Source organism: Macaca thibetana, chromosome 16 (assembly GCF_024542745.1).
Source record: "Macaca thibetana thibetana isolate TM-01 chromosome 16, ASM2454274v1, whole genome shotgun sequence".
Classification (NCBI taxonomy): Eukaryota; Metazoa; Chordata; class Mammalia; order Primates; family Cercopithecidae; genus Macaca; species Macaca thibetana.
In genome coordinates, this window is record NC_065593.1 from 53,957,703 (window position 1) to 53,976,377 (window position 18,675).

Consider the following 18,675-nt stretch of genomic DNA (forward strand, 5'->3'; position numbering starts at 1 on the left):
GTATACTCTTGCTGGTTCTGATGATTTTTGGTTTGGAAAATGGTTCTTTTTTTTTTTTTTTTTTTTTTTTTTAGATGGAGTCTTGCTCTGTCACCCAGGCTGGAGTGCAGTGGCGCGATCCTGGCTCACTGCAACTTCTGTCTCCTGGGTTTAAGTGATTCTTGTGCCTCAGCCTCCCAAACAGCTGGAATTATAGGCGTCTGTCACCACGCCCGGCTAATTTTGTATTTTTAGTAGAGATGGGTTTCATCATGTTGGCCAGGCTGGTCTCAAACTCCTGACCTCAAGTGATCTGCTCACCTCGGCCTCCCAAAGTGCTGAGCCACCGTGCCCTGCCTGGAAAATGGTTCTTGTATGACCTGGTCCCTATCTTGCCCTCAACCTTTCCCTCCGCTCTCTCTCCAGAAAAAAATATCCCCCCACCGCCCCCACCTAGGCCCCTTCTCCAAGGCCCAAACCCCAGTCCTGCCTCCGCTCCAGGAAGCCAGCCTTTTGCTGGCTAGGAGTGGTTAGAGAAGAGTTGGGGGTGCCTCTGGGAGGTCTGTTTGTAGTTCAGATTCTTCTCATTCCAGGCTCAGCAGGCTCTCTCTAAGGGAAGGGCCTGGGATAGGGGGCGGGGATCCTTGGGGCACCAGCTGCAGGGAAGGAAAGCTTCCCGGGGAGAGGAGGGAAGTGTTTTTCTTCCCTTCTTAGTGACCCCCATCCACAAGGTAGGAACTGCCTTTCCCGGTTCCATCATTGAAATCCCCCCGCTACAAGCCGCCCCAACATTCAGGCTCCTTTCAAGGGGCCTGAAAGGAGCTATGGAGAGCTGAGGCCCTGATCTCTTTCTTCACTTCTGAATGAGTTGTTTCTACCCTTTTGGGGCCCTTAGAGATGTTTGGAAGAGTTTGGAGGGGGCACTAAGGTATACACAACCAGATGCTTACACAGTGACTGGGTCAGCCCCAGCTCCAAAGAGGCTACATCAATCTGTCCCCAAAACTGAAGTCCCTTGTAGATTTTTTCCTTACTTTAACCAGCATTCACGTATTTGTCCCTCCAGAGTACCAACCCTTAGGCCTCGAGATTCCTCAAGGATTAATCAGTGATCCAGTCACGGGAGAAAGCAACCAACCCCCAGGGTCTTAGAAGTCTGACACCTGCCCCAACTCCCTGGAAAACTTCCTTCTCCAGCTACCTCTGCCCGATCTAGGGAGGGCAGGAAAAACCAACACTAAAGGCTTATATTGAGCATCCACTATGTGAAGTCACTTACCGCTTCATCTTATCTTCCCCACCCTTCAAGAGAAGATTAATGTCCCTATCTTATCAATGAAGAGTCGGAGCTTCAGAAAGGGAGAGTGACCTATCTTAGGGAATACAGAGAGGAAGCAGAGCTGAATCCATTGAGTCCCAGTCCAGGACAGTGGGTCTGCCCAGCATGCTGCCTCGTGACTAGGTCTGCCCTAGGTACCTGTGTCCAGGCTCCCAGGCTGACCTCTGGCTAATATTCTGCTTCCGGGTTACAGAGCAGCATGTACCATCTGAGCTTCCTTTCCCAAAGCAACTGTCCCTACAAATCCAGCTTCTCATTCAGTACTCACTTCAGAGGGAACAGGACAGACTTATTGTGCCCATTCTACAGATGGAGAAACTGATACTCAGAGAAGTAAAAAGATTCACTGAAGGTCAGAAAAGTATTAAGCACCAAGGCCAGGACACGAGCATTCAGGCGTCCTACGTCCACTTCATGGGTTCTCACGATGATGTCAGATTTGTCACTTCACCCCTTCTCAGATTGGAGATCAGAATAGGTTTGTTTTTGTTAGTTTGTTTTGTTTTGAGACAGGATCTTGCTCTGGCAGCCAGGCTGGAGTGCAGTGCTGCAATCACAGCTCACTGCAGCCTCAACCTCTTGGGCTCAAGAGGTCCTCCTGCCTCAGCCTCCCCAGTAGCTGGGATTACAGGTGTGCATTACCATGCTCAGCTAATTTTTTTTAAATTTTATTTTTTTTTATTTATTTTTTTTGTAGAGGCAGGGCATATTTGTAATTAAATGTGGCTCTGAGAAACTAGATACTTGTCAAAACTGGAGACTAGAAATCTGGATCCTAGAAACCTGTCTTGCTCATTTTTCCTCCTCAGAGCTGAGATTCTCCCCTCCCTAAGTGTGGGTTTCAGAGGCAGGGCAGAATGTACGGAAAGGGAACTGGGCTCGCTGTCCAGGGCAGGATGCTTGTGTCTCTAGATTACCCAGCTCAGGGAGTTCTTCAGACCTTGCCCTATTTACAGAGAGCATTGATTCATTTAACAATTTTTTCTTGGGTGCCTATGATATGCAAGGCACTAAGGTATGCACAAAAACTAAGACATAGCCTCTGACCTCAAGAGATTATCTTGTTGGGGGGTGGGGAGGCAGTAGTTAGACATATGTAGGTAACACATGCCACATGCTAAATGCCATTAGATAAACATCAATTCAGAGAAAGGATGGGACTGGTTTCAGCGAAGCACCACAGAGAAGGGGACTTCAAGGATTTACAGTGGTGGAATGGCTTCAGGTGTTTTATCAAAAAAGAGATTCAGGCTCATGCCCGTAATCCCAACACTCTGGGAGGCCGAGGCGGGTGGATCGCTTGAGATCAGGAGTTCCAGACCAGCCTGGGCAACATGGTGAAACCCCATCTCTACCCAAAATAGAAAAAATTGGGCCGGGCGCGGTGGCTCAAGCCTGTAATCCCAGCACTTTGGGAGGCCGAGACGGGCGGATCACGAGGTCAGGAGATCGAGACCATCCTGGCTAACACGGTGAAACCCCGTCTCTACTAAAAAATACAAAAAACTAGCCGGGCGAGGTGGCAGGCGCCTGTAGTCCCAGCTACTCGGGAGGCTGAGGGAGGAGAATGGTCTAAACCCGGGAGGCGGAGCTTGCAGTGAGCTGAGATCCGGCCACTGCACCCCAGCCTGGGCGACAGAGCAAGACTCTGTCTCAAAAAAAAAAAAAAAAGAAAAAATTAGCCAGGCGTGTGCCTGTGCTCCTAGCTACTCCAGAGGCCAAGATGGGAGGATTGCTTGATCCTGGGGGTTCAAGGCTGCCATGAGCTGAGACCGCATCTCTGCACATTTCAACCTGGGCGACAGAGTAAGACTCCGTCTGCAAAAAAAAAAAAAAAAAAAAAAAAAAGATTCAGTACAGATTCTATAGACCAAATTAAATTATGGCCCCACAAAATTCATATGTTAAAGCCCTAACGCTCAATGTGATTGTATTTGGAGATAGGGATTTTAGGAGGTAATTAATGTTAAACGAGGTTAGAGAATCCCCACCCCTAATCTGATAGGATTGGTGGCCTTATAAGGGGAACAGAGAGTAATTTCCCTCTCCCACCATGTACACACACCAATGATAGGCCACATGAACACTGAGAAGGTGGCCATACACAAGCCAGAAAGGAAACCTTCACCAGAACCCAGCCATGCTGGCATCCTGATCTCAGACTTCCAGCTTCCAGAACTATGAGAAAATAAATTTCTGTCATTTAAGCCATCCAGTCTGTAGTGTTTCGTTGTGGCAGCCCAAGCAGACTAAAACAACAGGAAACTAGGTGTTTGTGAACCTTGGATGACTTGGAGGAGTAGACTATCATGAAGTCACAGAAATGACCCTCCAGTAGAAGCTGCTACCTCTGCCACAAGCAGGTAGGGGGATCAAGAGGCTGCCACTGGGACTGGTTGCAGTGACTCATGCCTGTAATCCTAGCACTTTGGGAGGCCGAAGCGGGCAGATCACTTGAGGCCAGGAGTTTGAGACAAGCCTGGCCAACATGGCAAAAACCTGTCTCTACTAAACATACAAAAATTAGCTGGGTATGATGGTGCCCACCTGTAATCCCAGCTACTCAGGAAGCTGAGACCTGAGAATCGCTTGAGCCCGGGAGGGGAAGTTGCAGTGAGCCAAGTTCACACCATTGCATTCCAGCCTGGGGATAGAGCGAAACTCTGTCTCAAAAAAAAAAAAAAAAAAAAAAAAAAAAAAAAAAAAAAAAAAAAAAAAAAGAGGCTTCCACTGGAACTAAGTCAAGGTAACTGCACCTAGGGATCAGCAGAAATAGCCACGGCAGCAAGAACATGACCTCATTTCTCTTCCACCTTCCAAATCTCAAATAAGCACATTTTGCATCCAGAGCTCTAGCTGCAAGGGAGGCTGAGAGGCGAAGTTTTTGGCTTCCAACCTCTGAGGTTTTTGGCTTCCAACCTCTGTAGTATAGGAAGGAGATGGGAATGGTGGGAGGATCTCTTGAGCCCAGGAGCTTGAGGCTGCATCGAGCTGTGATCATGCCACTATACTCCAGCCTGGGTGACCGAACAAGACCTCATCTGGAAGAGAAAAAAAAAAAAAGTAACTAGGGCTCTGAAAGCTAATTGAATGGTCTGGAGGTTTGGAAAGCAGATAGCTTTAGAGTGCACGTACGAATCACTTGGGGATGATATATTTGGATAAGTGGGCAGGACCCAGGAATCTATATTCCTAACAGGCAAACCCCAGTTCCCATTGCCCCTCCTGCCATAATCCTGATGCATGTGGACTCAGCTTTCAGAAACTTTGTCCCTGGGCAGGAGCTGTGATGGGGCAGTCCCTTAGACACTGCTGTGAGCTTGGAAAAGGTTAGATTTGTGCTGAATTAGTCCCTTTCTCTCCTAAGAGCTAGTCCTGAAAGTTGGATGCTGAACTCTGAAAAATGCTGCTGTGATGGAGGCTCAGAAGAAGGGGGTCTGTGCCTAGAACCAGAAGTCCAGGGATTTAAACTTACCACCCCGCCAAGGAGGACTGGATGGAGTCAGTCAGCAACATGAATAAGCATTTCCTTAAGTTATGACTCATTTTGTTCTGAATTTCCACCCTGGCCCCGGGGTTTAGGACCTTAGGGATCCTATTTCGATTGCAGGGGTTTAGTTAGAGAGCCCCTTCAACCTTGAGGGGTTTAAGCATTAGACAGAGGAGAAGAAAAGTGAAACAGAGGGGACAAGAGAGGAAGGGAGGAGAAAGGTAGCACTTCCACCCAAAATGGCCTCAGGTCCCTACCAGAACCCAATGTCCTGCATAGCTCACATTGAATTTCAACACAAAATAGTCTATTACAATGGATTTTCCTTTCTCCTTCTCAGTCATTTTCTTTTCTTGGCTCTTATCAGGCAGCCCTGGCCCCCAAGCCCCCCAGTTCTGAGGGGAAGGCCACAGATAAATGAAAAAACCCTGACTTTCTCCCTCTGTGCCCCCATCCCAGCCCCACATCTCAGGAAGGGGGTCGCCCCAAGCCAGAGCAGGGCTGAGTCGGCCTGGGCCAGGCTGCCTGGCCAATAGGCTTTCCTCCTTCCCAGGGGTATCCATTCTCTTCCCCAGTTCCTGAGATGCTGGGCCCCCTTCAGCTGCATCTGCAGCCTGACTGAGCAGAGTCCCCCAGGCCTTCCTCCTCTAGGCTGGTCCTCCCAGGGCAAGAGCAGGCTTCCAGGTTGGGAGGGGTTCATCCCCCCATCCGCCAGTTATCACCACAAAGCAAAGTCCAGGGAAGGAGGGGGAGTGGGCAAGGGTGGGGGTAGTGGGAGAGCCAGGTCCTTGCTAGTAAATCAAAGTTGGTTTCCCAGATGGAGTTGAAGCCGCTTTGATTTCTCAAGTCACCCCCCTCCCCCTCTGCTGCCTCCCCTCACCCCCAGCTCCACGGTTTCAATTCCTCCCTGAAAAGCAGCGGGGCCTCCTTTCAAACCAGCCCAGCTCCTCCAACTCCCAACAACAGCTTCAGTTACAGGAAAGGGGAAGGGGAGGGGGTGAGGTGGCCCAGCCTGGAGAGAAAGGAGAGACATTCTGGGAGAAGCAAGAAGGAGAAGGAGGAGTAGCAAAGGAGGAAGGGGGAAAAGAAAGAGCAGAGTGAGAAGATGGGGGGACAGCCAGGGTGGAAGAGTGGGCTCTGCTGGAGCAGGAGGGGAGCTCAAGCTGGGAAGCCAACCTGCCTTTTCCTCCCTCCCAAGGGAGCACCCCCACACCCATCACCCCAAGGACCCCTCCATATCTACAGAGCTATGATTCAGGTTCTCCTATTCCTCTCTCCTTGGCATTAGTTTCTAGAAGGTTCTGGAAGACAAAATATCTAAACCATTCATTCCCAGGGACATTTATTTCTTGTTCTAGGAGGCAGAGTCACCCAAGAACCTCCCTATCCAAAGCCAGTACTGGCTTTCTAGATCCCGCTTCCCCAGGTGGCTCTGAGCAGCCCACACCTTGGTCTTGCTCAACCCAGGCTTGGGCCAATTAAGGCCCTTAATTAATAGATTATCTGTTACATCTGTTTAATCCTTTTATGGCCCATTTTGCCTGCCAGAGACCTTGAAGAAGGGTATTGGAGAGATAAAGGGGTAACAGCTATGCTCTGCTAAGTCTCCTTCCTCCTCTGCCCCAAAGCCGGGGGCAGCCTTGGAACTTGGCACAGAGGTGGGGCAGGGTGCACTGAAGGAACCTACAAGTTGTCAGGAAGTGGAGTTCCAGGAGTCCTAGGTCTCCTGATTATTTGGTGGCCCATTTCTTTATTTCCCCCTTTCCTTCCTTCCTTCCTTCCTTCCTTCCTTCCTTCCTTCCTTCCTTCCTTCCTTCCTTCCTTCCTTTCTTTCTCCCTCTTTCTCTTTCTTTCCTTCTCTGTGTCTATATCTCTCTTTTATTTCTCTCTCCTTCTCTTTTTTTCTTTCTTTTTGAGATAGTGTCTCACTCCTGTTGCCCAGGCCAGAGTGCAGTGGCGGGATCACAGCTCACTGCAGCCTCCACTCAGGTGATCCTTCCACTTCAGCCTCCTGAGTAGCTGGGACCATAGGCATGTGCTAGCAGAACAGGCTATTTTTATTTAAATTATTTTTATTTTTATTTTTAGTAAAGACAGTTTTGCCATGTTGCCTAGGCTGGTCTCCAACTCCTGGGCTCCAGGAGCCTCATCTTTCCAAAATGCTGGGTTTGCTTCTGTGCCCGGTCTGTGGCCCATTTCTAAGGGTCACTTCCCTGAGATCTAAATAGAGGATGGAGTGCAGGGAGAAGGAATTTGATACCTCAGCTGAAGGTGGATTTGAGGTCTTGATGGACAGGTTCAGGGAGACAGGAGGAAAGGTAAATTCACCCAAAGCAGAGGCATACCGTGTGGGTCGGGGGAGAGGGTAGCCAAGGAGACTGATTCTCTGAAGGCTCAGACCTGTTTTCCCCGAAGTATCTAGGACCCACCCCGTTTGGAGCAGAACATTTTTGCTTAGAGAATAAAACCATTGAGGCTCCTAAAGTATCTGAAATTAAGTCCTCTTCCTTGCTCTCTGTCTCCTAAACAGACACACATAGCCCTTCCCTCTTTAGGGTGGAGGGACCTCAGTGCTTTGAAAAGGAAAGAACACTGACCCAGAATTGAGGAAACAAAGAGGGGACCTGTCCTCTGCCAGGCTTATTGGAGCAGGGGGAATTCCCTCGGGAGTCACCATACCAGGCATTGTCCCTTAGAAGAGCCCTCAAGGACAGACAGAGGGGATGGCTTCTTGGGAAAGCAAGGGCTCTAGAGGAAAACGTGCAAGGAGACCTGGACATGTGTGATTACCTAAACTGTGACCGGGGGAAGGTGAAAGGCCAGAGGCAGGAAGATTTTTTTGGGGTAGTGGGAGCCCTAGGCAATCTCCCCAGGTTTCCTTAGTTGGGAGTTCTCCGTGCTCTCCTCTCCTGAGCACGCCTGTGTGTGTTGGATGTTGCTGACTGTCATTTCACTTATCTGTGACACACAAGCCTTTCATCTTGTTTGAGTGGCATGAAGCAAGGAGAGTTTCAATGATCCGATCATCATATTCTCACAGTCTCCTACATCTGGCTCAAAGGTAAAATCAATAAATCGTTTTATGATCCCTTTCTACAGATGAAAAAGCTGCAGCTAAGGAAGGGACGGTGACTTGCCTAAGCTACTGGGCCAGTGGGGCTGGAGCGAGGCCTGCAGCCCAGATATTTGGAGCCCCAGACCAGATTTCTTTCCACTCCAACAGCTATTTTCTCTGCTCTTCTGTTAGGTTGAGATTTCTGCTGTTGCCAAGCCCATCCTACAGAACGGAGGAATGGATCCTGCAACAGATTTACAGTAGGTACCCAACTATTATCCCAGATATCAGATTTTTTTTTTTGTTTTTGAGATGGGTTCTTACTCTGTTGTCCAGGCTGGAGTGCGGTGGGGCGATCATAGCTCATGCAGCCTCAAACTTCTAGGCTCAAGTGTCCACCCACTTCAGCCTCCTGAGTAGCTGCGACTACAGGTGCATGCTACCACACCAGGCTAATTTTAAAATTTTCTGTAGAGATAGGGCCTGGCTGTCTTGCCTAGGCTGGGTCAAGCAATCCTCCCACCTCAGCCTCCTAAAGTGCTAGGATTACAGGCGTGAACCACTCCACCTGGCCCTAGATATCAGATTTGTAAGCAGAAATGATTGACAGTGGTACTTCAGGGTTTGGGGGAGAAGTGGCACTTCTGTGCACTAGGGACACCTAGGCTCCCAGCCCACAGCAGAAGCCCAAGACTAAAGAGAAATGTTCCTTAGGGAGTGATAGCAGAATGTGGCCCCCTAGACTGTAGGCCTGAAGCTGGAGCCTGAGTCTCTGCAGACTATCTGCTTTGCATATGGTAGGTGCTCAATAATTTATTGGATAGAAAAATAGCTACTATTACTAGGCTAACTAGCACCAGGTCATAGTGAGTGTCATATGCTGTCTCATTTAATTCTCACAACTAAGAAAAATAAAAATAAAAATTCTGGGCCAGGTGTGGTGGCTCACACCTGTAATCTCAGCACTTTGGGAGGCTGAGGTGGGCAGATCACTTGAGGCCAGGAGTTCGAGACCAACCTGGCCAACATGGTGAAACCCTCTCTACTGAAATACAAACATTAGCTGGGCATGGTGGTAGACGCCTGTAATCCCAACTACTCTGGAGGCTGAGGAAGGAGAATCCCTTGAACCAGGGAGGCAGAGGTTGCAATGAGTGAGATCGAGCCACTGCACTCCAACCTGGGCAATGGAGCAAGACCCTGTCTCATAAACAAAAACAAGCAAACAAACAAACAAAAACCTGACTTGAAGCTCTCAGACCCAGAAGAACAAACCTTGTGACATCCTCATATTGGCTAGAATCTCTGCTGGCCCAAACACCTCTTCTCAGTCTCCCTCATTGGCCCTAGGGCCTTTAAATGTTGACATCCCCAAAGCTTTGGCCTTCACACCCAATCCATCTTCCCTAGATGATCTTAGCCATGCTCATACCATCAGCCGTAGGCTAAAGGTGCCAGATCTAAATCTAGCCCAGAGTTCTGATCTGAGCACCGAGTTAGATTATTCGCCAGCCTTCTGGACACCTTCTCTTGGATGTGCCGTAGGACCAGGCTTGCTTGACTGCACTCATTATCTACCCTTTCCCTGCATTTCCCAGCCTGGCTAATGGCATTAGGGCACCTAGGTCAGAGCCTTGGTTGATCTCGTCCCTTACTCTCTCTCTCTCCTTATCATCTACACTGCCACATCTTAGTTCCCGCTCTCACCATTTCTTGCCTGGTCTCTTATGATCAATCTGTAACTGGTATCTCAGGCTCCCAGCATCATGCTCCTCAAAACTGCCCAAATGCACTAGTTAAAATGCAAATGTGACCTCTTCCTTTCCCAAAACTCTCCAGTATATCCCCATCTCCAGGAGCCCAGACCATGTGCAAGGTATCCAAGATCTCTGACTACTTAAAGCCTCCTCTGCCATCATTCTCCCAGATGCATATGGGACTCTCACAGGGCCAAAGTCTTGTGCTGCCTCCCTACTCCATCGATTTCACCCCACCACGCCCTTGCACACAGTGTTCCCTCTGTCTGGAATGCCTGTCCCTGCCTTGTCTGTTTACATGTCTGCTTCTCCATTAGATTGTGAGTTCATGTTTCTATATCCAACACCTCACACATGATCTGTGAGGCCCTGCAACTCTGATCCCTGCTGGCCTCTTTACCTCATCCTACTTTGCTCCTCATTCCAACCATACAGCCTCTCTTACCCTCCCTGACTCAGCCGGATTCCCTCCCCAATTATGCTTTCAAAGAACACGGATCTTCCCTTCATAGCACTGAATCCCATGGCCTTTTTTTTTTTTTTTTTTTTTTTTTTTTTGAGACGGAGTCTCGCTCTCTCACACAGGTTGGAGTGCAGTGATGCGATCTCGGCTCACTGCAAGCTCTGCTTCCCGGGTTCATGCCGTTCTCCTGCCTCAGCCTCCCAAGTAACTGGGAATACAGGCGCCTGCCACCACACTCAGCTAATTTTTTTGTATTTTTAGTACAGACAGGGTTTCACCATGTTAGCCAGGATGGTCTCAATCTCCTGACATTGTGATCTGCCCGTCTCAGCCTCCCAAAGTGCTGGGATTACAGCCATGAGCCATAGCACCTGGCCCCCGTGGCACTTTTACATCCATGTCAGTGACTGCAGTGAATGTGAGTGTCTCCCACTAGGACATGAGCTCCATAGGAACAAGGGGTTGGGTCTGGTTCTCTCTCTCTCTCTCTCTCTCTCTCTCTCTATATATATATATATATATATTTCTTTTTTAAAGAGATGAGGCCAGGCGCAGTGACTCACACCTGTAATCCCAGCACTTCAGGAGGTCAAGGTGGGCGGATCATGAGGTCAGGAGTTTGAGACCAGCTTTGCCAATATGGCGAAACTCCATCTCTACTAAAAATACAAAAATTAGCTGGGTGTGGTGGCATGCGCCTGTAATCCCAGCTACTCAGGAGGCTGAGGTAGGAGAATCACTTGAACCCAGGAGGTGGAGGTTGGAGTGAGCTGAGATCGCGGCACTGTACTCCATCCTGGGCGACAGAGTGAGGCTCCGTCTCAAAAAAAAAAAAAAAAAAAAAAAAAAAAAAAAAAAAGATGATGTCTGGCTATGTTGCCCAGGCTGGTTCCAAACTCCTGACCTCAAGTTACCCTCCTGCCTCAGCCTCCCAAAGTGGAATTGCAAGCATGAGCCACCGTGCCTGGCCATAAATTTGTTAAGTGAATAAGAGCACACAATTCTTTTTTTTTTTTTTTTTTTTTGAGAGGGAGTCTCGCTCTGTCGCCCAGGCTGGAGTGCAGTGGCCGGATCTCAGCTCACTGCAAGCTCCGCCTCCCGGGTTTACGCCATTCTCCTGCCTCAGCCTCCCGAGTAGCTGGGACTACAGGCGCCCGCCACCTCGCCCAGCTAGTTTTTTTTGGTATTTTTTAGTAGAGATGGGGTTTCACCGTGTTAGCCAGGATGTCTCGATCTCCTGACCTCGAAGAGCACACAATTCTTACAGACATTAGGGGCTACGTGATGCAGGAGACAGAACACAGCTTTATGAGCCAAACAGGCCTGGGTTTCAATCTCACCTCTGCCACATACTATGTGACTTTGGGAAAGCTGCCAGATCTCACCTAGGGTGGATTCTTCATCTATAAACAAAAACCAATACCCACTTTGTAGACATACACATGTGCAGAACCTAGTAGGAGCTCAAAAAATGGTAGCGTTTGGCTGGGCATGGTGGCTTATGCCTGTAACCCCAGCATTTTGAGAGGCTGAAGTGGGCGGATCATGAGGTCAGGAGTTCGAGACCAGCCTGACCAACGTGGTGAAACCCCGTCTCTACCAATAATACAAAAATTAGCCAGGCATGGTGGTGCCCGGCTGTAGTCCCAGCTACTTGGGCAGCTGAGACAGGAGAATTGCTTGAAGCTGGGAGGTGAAGGTTTCGGTGAGCCGAGATCATGCCACTGCACTCCAGCCTAGTCTCTCTCTAGAGACTCTGTCTCTAAATAAATAAATAAATAAATAAATAAATAAATAAATAAAAGGGTAGCAATTACCCTAGGTCTCCGAGGATGCCTGCTGAATAAACATTTAATTCAACATAACTTCTTGTTTTAAAAGGTGCTTTATGATTATGAAATGTATTTTTATCCTTCTGAAATTATTTTGGATGTGGAGTCTCACATTTTAAAAATCTATTGGTTTATTCCTACTTGGCAGATGGGAAAACTGAGTTTCAAAGAAGTAAAGTGACTGTTCCAAGGCTGTAGGGTTAGTGGCAGGGTTACAAATCTGGTCCAAGTCAACGACCAAGCTAATTTATTTATTTATTTAGCGGTCTCACTCTGTTGTCCGGGCTGGAGCACAGTGGCATGATGACAACTCACTGTAGCCTCAACTTCCTGTGCTCAAGTGATTCTCCCACCTCAGCCTTCCAAGTAGCTGGGACCACAGGCATGCGCCACCATGCCCAGCTAATGTTTTAAAATTTTTGTAGAGACAGGGGTCTCACTTTGTTGCCCCAGCCGGTCTCAAACTCTGGTTTCAAGCAATTCTCCTGCCTTGGCCTCTCAAAGTGCTGGGATTAAAGGCATGAGCCATTGCATCCTGCCCAAGCTAATTTTTAAAAACTCAGAAATAAGTGCTGTATCTATGACAAATGGCATCCTTTAGTTACAGGGCTCCTGTACTCAAGAGGCAGGTAGGCAGAATGAGAAGTGCTGTAGGTAGGCCTGTAATCTGAAGATGCAGGTTCTGGTCCTGTTCATACTCAGGTCCCTCACGTGAAAGGCAAGAGTAAACATGAAATACTATGATTTCTCCTTATTTCATGTGCAAAGGCTAGACAAGTGTAACATCTTCATGGAATCACTTTTCTTCTGGGCTACTATAAACTTTTTTTTTTTTTTTTTTTGAGACAAAGTCTCACACTCTGTCGCCCAGGCTGGAGTGCAGTGGTGAAACCTCAGCTCACTTCAACCTCTGCCTCCCAGGTTCAAGCGATTCTCCTGCCTCAGCCTCCTGAGTAGCTGGGACTACGGTCACGCGCCACCATGCCCAGCTAATTTTTGTGTTTTTAGTAGAGACGGGGTTTTACTATGTTGGCCAGGTTGGTCTCAAACTCCTGATCTCAGGTGATTGCCCGCCTTGGCCTCCCAAAGTGCTGGATTACAGGCATGAGCCACTGCCCCCGGCCTACTATAAATTCTTGAAGGGCAGATGCTGCATCTTTTCCCACATTTTCCATAGCACCTATTATGCTGGTCTGAAATAAATAAAAGTGTGTTGAAGGAATGAAAGGTTGCCTGAGTGAATGGAAGAATGTCCTCTATTTTCTGTTTCCAGCTCCCTAGCTCCCCATCTGCCTTGGGGTGACTTGGAGAGGGGATAACTGTCATTCAGGCCTGGCCCTAGGCCAGGAAAACGGGTTTGTCATGGAAGGAAATCGAAGATGCTGCGTTTACATTGGAGATTTGCTCTCAATTTCCTATCCGACTGCGAGCTTCCTGAATGGGGTATAGGAGCCTGTCATTCATTTTTGTTTCCACTGCTCAGCTTCCAGGCTTGGTACTAGCTCTCAAGATGCTTTGAGATGGACTAGGCAGGAGGTCTGAGGACCAAAAGCTCAGGCTCAGATGGAGCAGAGAGAGGACAACATTCCCATCCTTAGACTGCTCTGAGAGAAAATGGGCTTGCTGGTGGAATGGAGATGGCTGGGCTGGAAATTGGATGCAGAAAAAAAGGCATATCTCCCCCCTCCCACGACACCCACTCATGCCCCAATTTTGAAGGAAAACTTTCATCCTGGTGTAGGGAAAAGGCAACTTCCCCCGGATGTAATAAGGAACATTTTCAAGTTGTAAGGAACCGGAACATCTTTGTATCATTCATTCAATCAGGGAAAAAAAAAAAATTTTTTTAAATCCTGTCAAACCTGGATCCCTTTGTATCCATCTACTTAGAATATTCTTTCCTTCTCCTTACTCCTTTCTTCTTTTTGTTATTTTTCTTCTGCTGCTGTTATTGTTTAAAACAATTCATTTCTATATTGGAGCAAGAAACATTTCACCAGACTGTGAGGATTTGGCCCATACTGTGAAGCAAAGGGGCTTTCTAAACTCAATTTTCTTTCTTCTTTTTAAGTCCCCCCCTTCTCCTGTCCCTCGGGAGAGACAACAGAAAATAATTGATCCATCATCCAGTATCAGGCCCAGGAGATTTACATGCAAATTCGTCCTCGACCCCCTTTCTCAAATTTAAAATCCTGGAAGGGAAAAAAAAAAAAATTCTAAAAGTAGCAGGAACCCTGCTGGCCACCACCCACCCTTCACCAGGTGAGAGATGTGGAGGGGATAACTCACCACAACCCACTAGTCTCCTCCCGCCTCACACACGCCACCCCTCTCTGGTGTGGAACTACTTAAGATTTGGGTAAAACTCCCCTCCCGTCCTGGAGACGGGATCTGGAAGCTTTTTAGGGGGCGGAGGTGGAGGTGGGGAGGCAGAAGGAAAATTCCCCCAAATGTTCATCAGGCCTAAGAAAGTCGTCCCTTCACTCAAAATTGCCCGTCACCCCCCGTCCCCCACCATTAACTTTCGATTAAGACCTCCTCCTTAGGGCAACTAAACTTTACTTTGCACAATTAAGATTTGCCGCAGAAGCGGGAGGGAGAAGCCGCAGCTCCGGGCCATTCTCCTTCCCTTCGCTCCCAACAAGCCCCCCGCCCCTACCCTCCAGCTCCGGGCCTCCGAGTTCCTGAGTTTTCTCACTTTGAGGTGCCACCGAACACAAAGAACCATAATGGGCTCCTTTGTGCTGGCTACGGGGCAATTACGCCTCGGAGTCCTGGTCCCTTTAAGAGCCTCTTAAAGAGACAGGCTCCCATTTTCCAGAGGGTTTTTAAGGGTGTGTGGAGGGGGAGGCGAGGCGTCTACGTGTAAAGTGAAGTGAAACTTTCGCCTGGGCTCCAGAAAGAGCGGACAGAAAAGGTCTTTGTAAATTGTTAGTTTTTTTTTTTTAAGTCTCACTTTTAATTTTTAAATTTGAGATGTTTCATTCGATATGAAAAATTCGACTAGGAATAGGTGGGGTTCGATGATCGGGGGCGGGGGCAAAGGTTTAAAGAGTCCCCACCCAGGAAAGCACCTCGGGCCAGGAAGAGGAGTGAGTCAGGGTTGAGTAGTGTCCCCCGATCGCGCCTCGGCGACTCCGGAGAAACCCCGGGCTGGGCAAACAGCCCTTAATATAATAATAGCTTGTCTCTTTAAAAAGCAAAAGGCGGGGTGGGGGGGAAAGTTTTGTTGGCATCTGGTTTCTGATCTCATTATGTTGCGGTCGACCAATCCAGCCCTCGGGCCTGGTCCTCGGGTTTAAATCTGATTGGCCGAGAGCACATTTTGGGATGGTGCTTAGAGCTCGACGGGGTGGTTTCAAGGATCCCTTTTTTGGGGGGCCGAGGAGAGGGCGGGGCCGTCAGCGGGGGCCCCCTTGAAACCGACTAATTGGGATCGGAGAGGCCGAGGTGAGGGCTGGAGGAGGCACAAAGAAGTCGCTGGGTGCAGAAGGGAGGGGAGAGGGGGAGTTGAGAGGCTAGAGGAGGAGGAAGAGGAGAGAGGGCAGCGGCGCGCGGTGTCTCGGGCGGTTCAGTCCGACCGCGGCGAGCAAGCGGGCAGGCGTACCGCCCCCTCCCCCGCCCGGCCTCCCCAACTCTGCGGCCGCGAGCAAAGTTTGCAAAGAGGCGCGGGAGGCGGCGGCCGCAGCGAGGAGGCGGCGGGGAAGGAGCGCAGTCTCCGGGTTGGGGGCGGGGGCGGGGGGGCGCTAAGGAGCCGGGTGGGGGGCGGCGGCCAGCATGCGGCCCCGCAGCGCCCTGCCCCGCCTGCTGCTGCCGCTGCTGCTGCTGCCCGCCGCGGGGCCGGCCCAGTTCCACGGGGAGAAGGGCATCTCCATCCCGGACCACGGCTTCTGCCAGCCCATCTCCATCCCGCTGTGCACGGACATCGCCTACAACCAGACCATCATGCCCAACCTTCTGGGCCACACGAACCAGGAGGACGCAGGCCTGGAGGTGCACCAGTTCTATCCGCTGGTGAAGGTGCAGTGCTCGCCCGAACTGCGCTTCTTCCTGTGCTCCATGTACGCACCCGTGTGCACCGTGCTGGAACAGGCCATACCGCCGTGCCGCTCTATCTGCGAGCGCGCGCGCCAGGGCTGCGAGGCGCTCATGAACAAGTTCGGTTTTCAGTGGCCGGAGCGCCTGCGCTGCGAGCACTTCCCGCGCCACGGCGCGGAGCAGATCTGCGTGGGCCAGAACCACTCCGAGGACGGAGCGCCCGCGCTGCTCACCACCGCGCCGCCACCGGGACTGCAGCCGGGAGCCGGGGGCACCCCGGGCGGCCCGGGCGGCGGCGGCGCTCCCCCGCGCTACGCCACGCTGGAGCACCCCTTCCACTGCCCGCGCGTCCTCAAGGTGCCATCCTATCTCAGCTACAAGTTTCTGGGCGAGCGTGATTGTGCTGCGCCCTGCGAACCCGCACGGCCCGATGGTTCCATGTTCTTCTCACAGGAGGAGACGCGTTTCGCGCGCCTCTGGATCCTCACCTGGTCGGTGCTGTGCTGCGCTTCCACCTTCTTCACTGTCACCACTTACTTGGTAGACATGCAGCGCTTCCGCTACCCAGAGCGGCCTATCATTTTTCTGTCGGGCTGCTACACCATGGTGTCGGTGGCCTACATCGCGGGCTTCGTGCTCCAGGAGCGCGTGGTGTGCAATGAGCGCTTCTCCGAGGACGGTTACCGCACGGTGGTGCAGGGCACCAAGAAGGAGGGCTGCACCATCCTCTTCATGATGCTCTATTTCTTCAGCATGGCCAGCTCCATCTGGTGGGTCATCCTGTCGCTCACCTGGTTCCTGGCAGCCGGCATGAAGTGGGGCCACGAGGCCATCGAGGCCAACTCGCAGTACTTCCACCTGGCCGCCTGGGCCGTGCCGGCCGTCAAGACCATCACCATCCTGGCCATGGGCCAGATCGACGGCGACCTGCTGAGCGGCGTGTGCTTTGTGGGCCTCAACAGCCTGGACCCGCTGCGGGGCTTCGTGCTAGCGCCGCTCTTCGTGTACCTGTTCATCGGCACGTCCTTCCTCCTGGCCGGCTTCGTGTCGCTCTTCCGCATCCGCACCATCATGAAGCACGACGGCACGAAGACCGAGAAGCTGGAGCGGCTCATGGTGCGCATCGGCGTCTTCTCTGTGCTCTACACGGTGCCCGCCACCATCGTCATCGCCTGCTACTTCTACGAGCAGGCCTTCCGCGAGCACTGGGAGCGCTCGTGGGTGAGCCAGCACTGCAAGAGCCTGGCCATCCCTTGCCCGGCGCACTACACGCCGCGCATGTCGCCCGACTTCACGGTCTACATGATCAAATACCTCATGACGCTCATCGTGGGCATCACATCGGGCTTCTGGATCTGGTCGGGCAAGACGCTGCACTCGTGGAGGAAGTTCTACACTCGCCTCACCAACAGCCGGCACGGCGAGACCACCGTGTAAGGGGCGTCCCCAGGCCGGACCCGCGCGGCGCTTTCCTCTGCCCGGGGTGGGGCCCTACAGACTCCGTATTTTATTTTTTTAAATAAAGAACGATCGAAACCATTTCACTTTTAGGTTGCTTTTTAAAAGAGAACTCTCTACCCAGCACCCCCACAAGGTTTGTAATTAAAACTGTAAATAGTCTTTGTAAATTTAATTATATATATTTTCTATTTAAAAGAAAAAAGAAAAAAGAAAAAAAAAAAAACCAGGGGTGTGGGCGCCAGGGCTGAAGAATGAGGTGTGTGTGTGTTGGGGGGTGTAGCTGGGGGAAGGGTTCTCTTTCTTAAGTGCCCTTCAAAACGCGCCCCTACTTTGGAGTTTTTTGGTGATATGGCAGGGCTGGGCCTGCTGGGAGAGGCACCCAGCCTGAGCGATGTTTTTGTTGGCTTTGAGTCGTTAGGAGTTTGTTCCATTCAACTAATATAAAAGCCAAATTTGTGAGCCTCCTCTCTGACGCTGGGCCTGTGGAAGCTGTTGGATATTTTTGAATAGGACTTGAATTCGTTTTGCTTCCTTCCCCCTTTTCTTTCCCTACTCATGTGTCCTGTCTTCTTCACTTACTCTTTGGAAAAGTCCCAACTGAGATGAAGACGTGGAAAAAAAATCGGGGTGGGGGGTGCTGGTGGGGAGAGGGCGGAGATCCGGTGAAGAATGGCTTTGGCCCCCTGGCTCCCTGGCCCCCTGGCCCCTCCCCTGCAGGCTGGAAGATCTTTCTCCTCTCTGGCTTCGCTTCTTTTCAATTCGCTGCACCAAGTGCTTCCAGTGGCCCGAAAATGCTTTTTGAAATGTATTTTGAAACAGCCTCCACCAACACACACCCCACCAGGATACTGATCCTGCCTCCCTGCATGTCTAGGGGAAGCATTCGCCTTTGAGCAGTTGTTTGCAAATTTGGGGGGTTTGAGATCTCCTAGCATCTCTCCCCTTCTTTCCGTGCAGTCTGTTCACGCCCCCAGCCAAAAATCTCAGGCATTCAGGTTAGCAGTTTCTGGGTTGGTTTGTGTGCATTTTTGTTGTTGTTTGGGGCTTAATTTTTTCAAAAAGCAATAAAGACGGGTGGGTTGGAGGGAGGGGACTGATGGGCTGGTGGGCTTTTTAGTTTTCCGTTGACAAAAAGACTGGTTTCTTTAAAACTCCAGAAAAAAAAAAAGAAAAAAAAAAAAAAGATGGTGTCTTTGCTTTAGAAGAAGTCTCTGGACAGGCTCTTTGTGGCTATGGGGGTGGGTTGAGTGTTTACATAACA

General features: G+C 50.4%; 2 protein-coding genes across 2 annotated transcripts in view; one reads left to right on the forward strand and one right to left on the reverse strand.

The window, feature by feature from the left end:
• The window catches only part of FAM171A2 (family with sequence similarity 171 member A2), a 410,010-nt gene that overhangs the window by 179,770 nt on the left and 211,565 nt on the right, over positions 1-18,675 (reverse strand). The window lies entirely within an intron of this gene.
• Positions 15,234-17,492, forward strand: FZD2 (frizzled class receptor 2). The gene has a single exon (XM_050763099.1). The coding sequence runs from the start codon at positions 15,693-15,695 to the stop codon at positions 17,388-17,390; it is 1,698 nt and encodes a 565-aa protein (XP_050619056.1). The 5' UTR covers positions 15,234-15,692; the 3' UTR covers positions 17,391-17,492.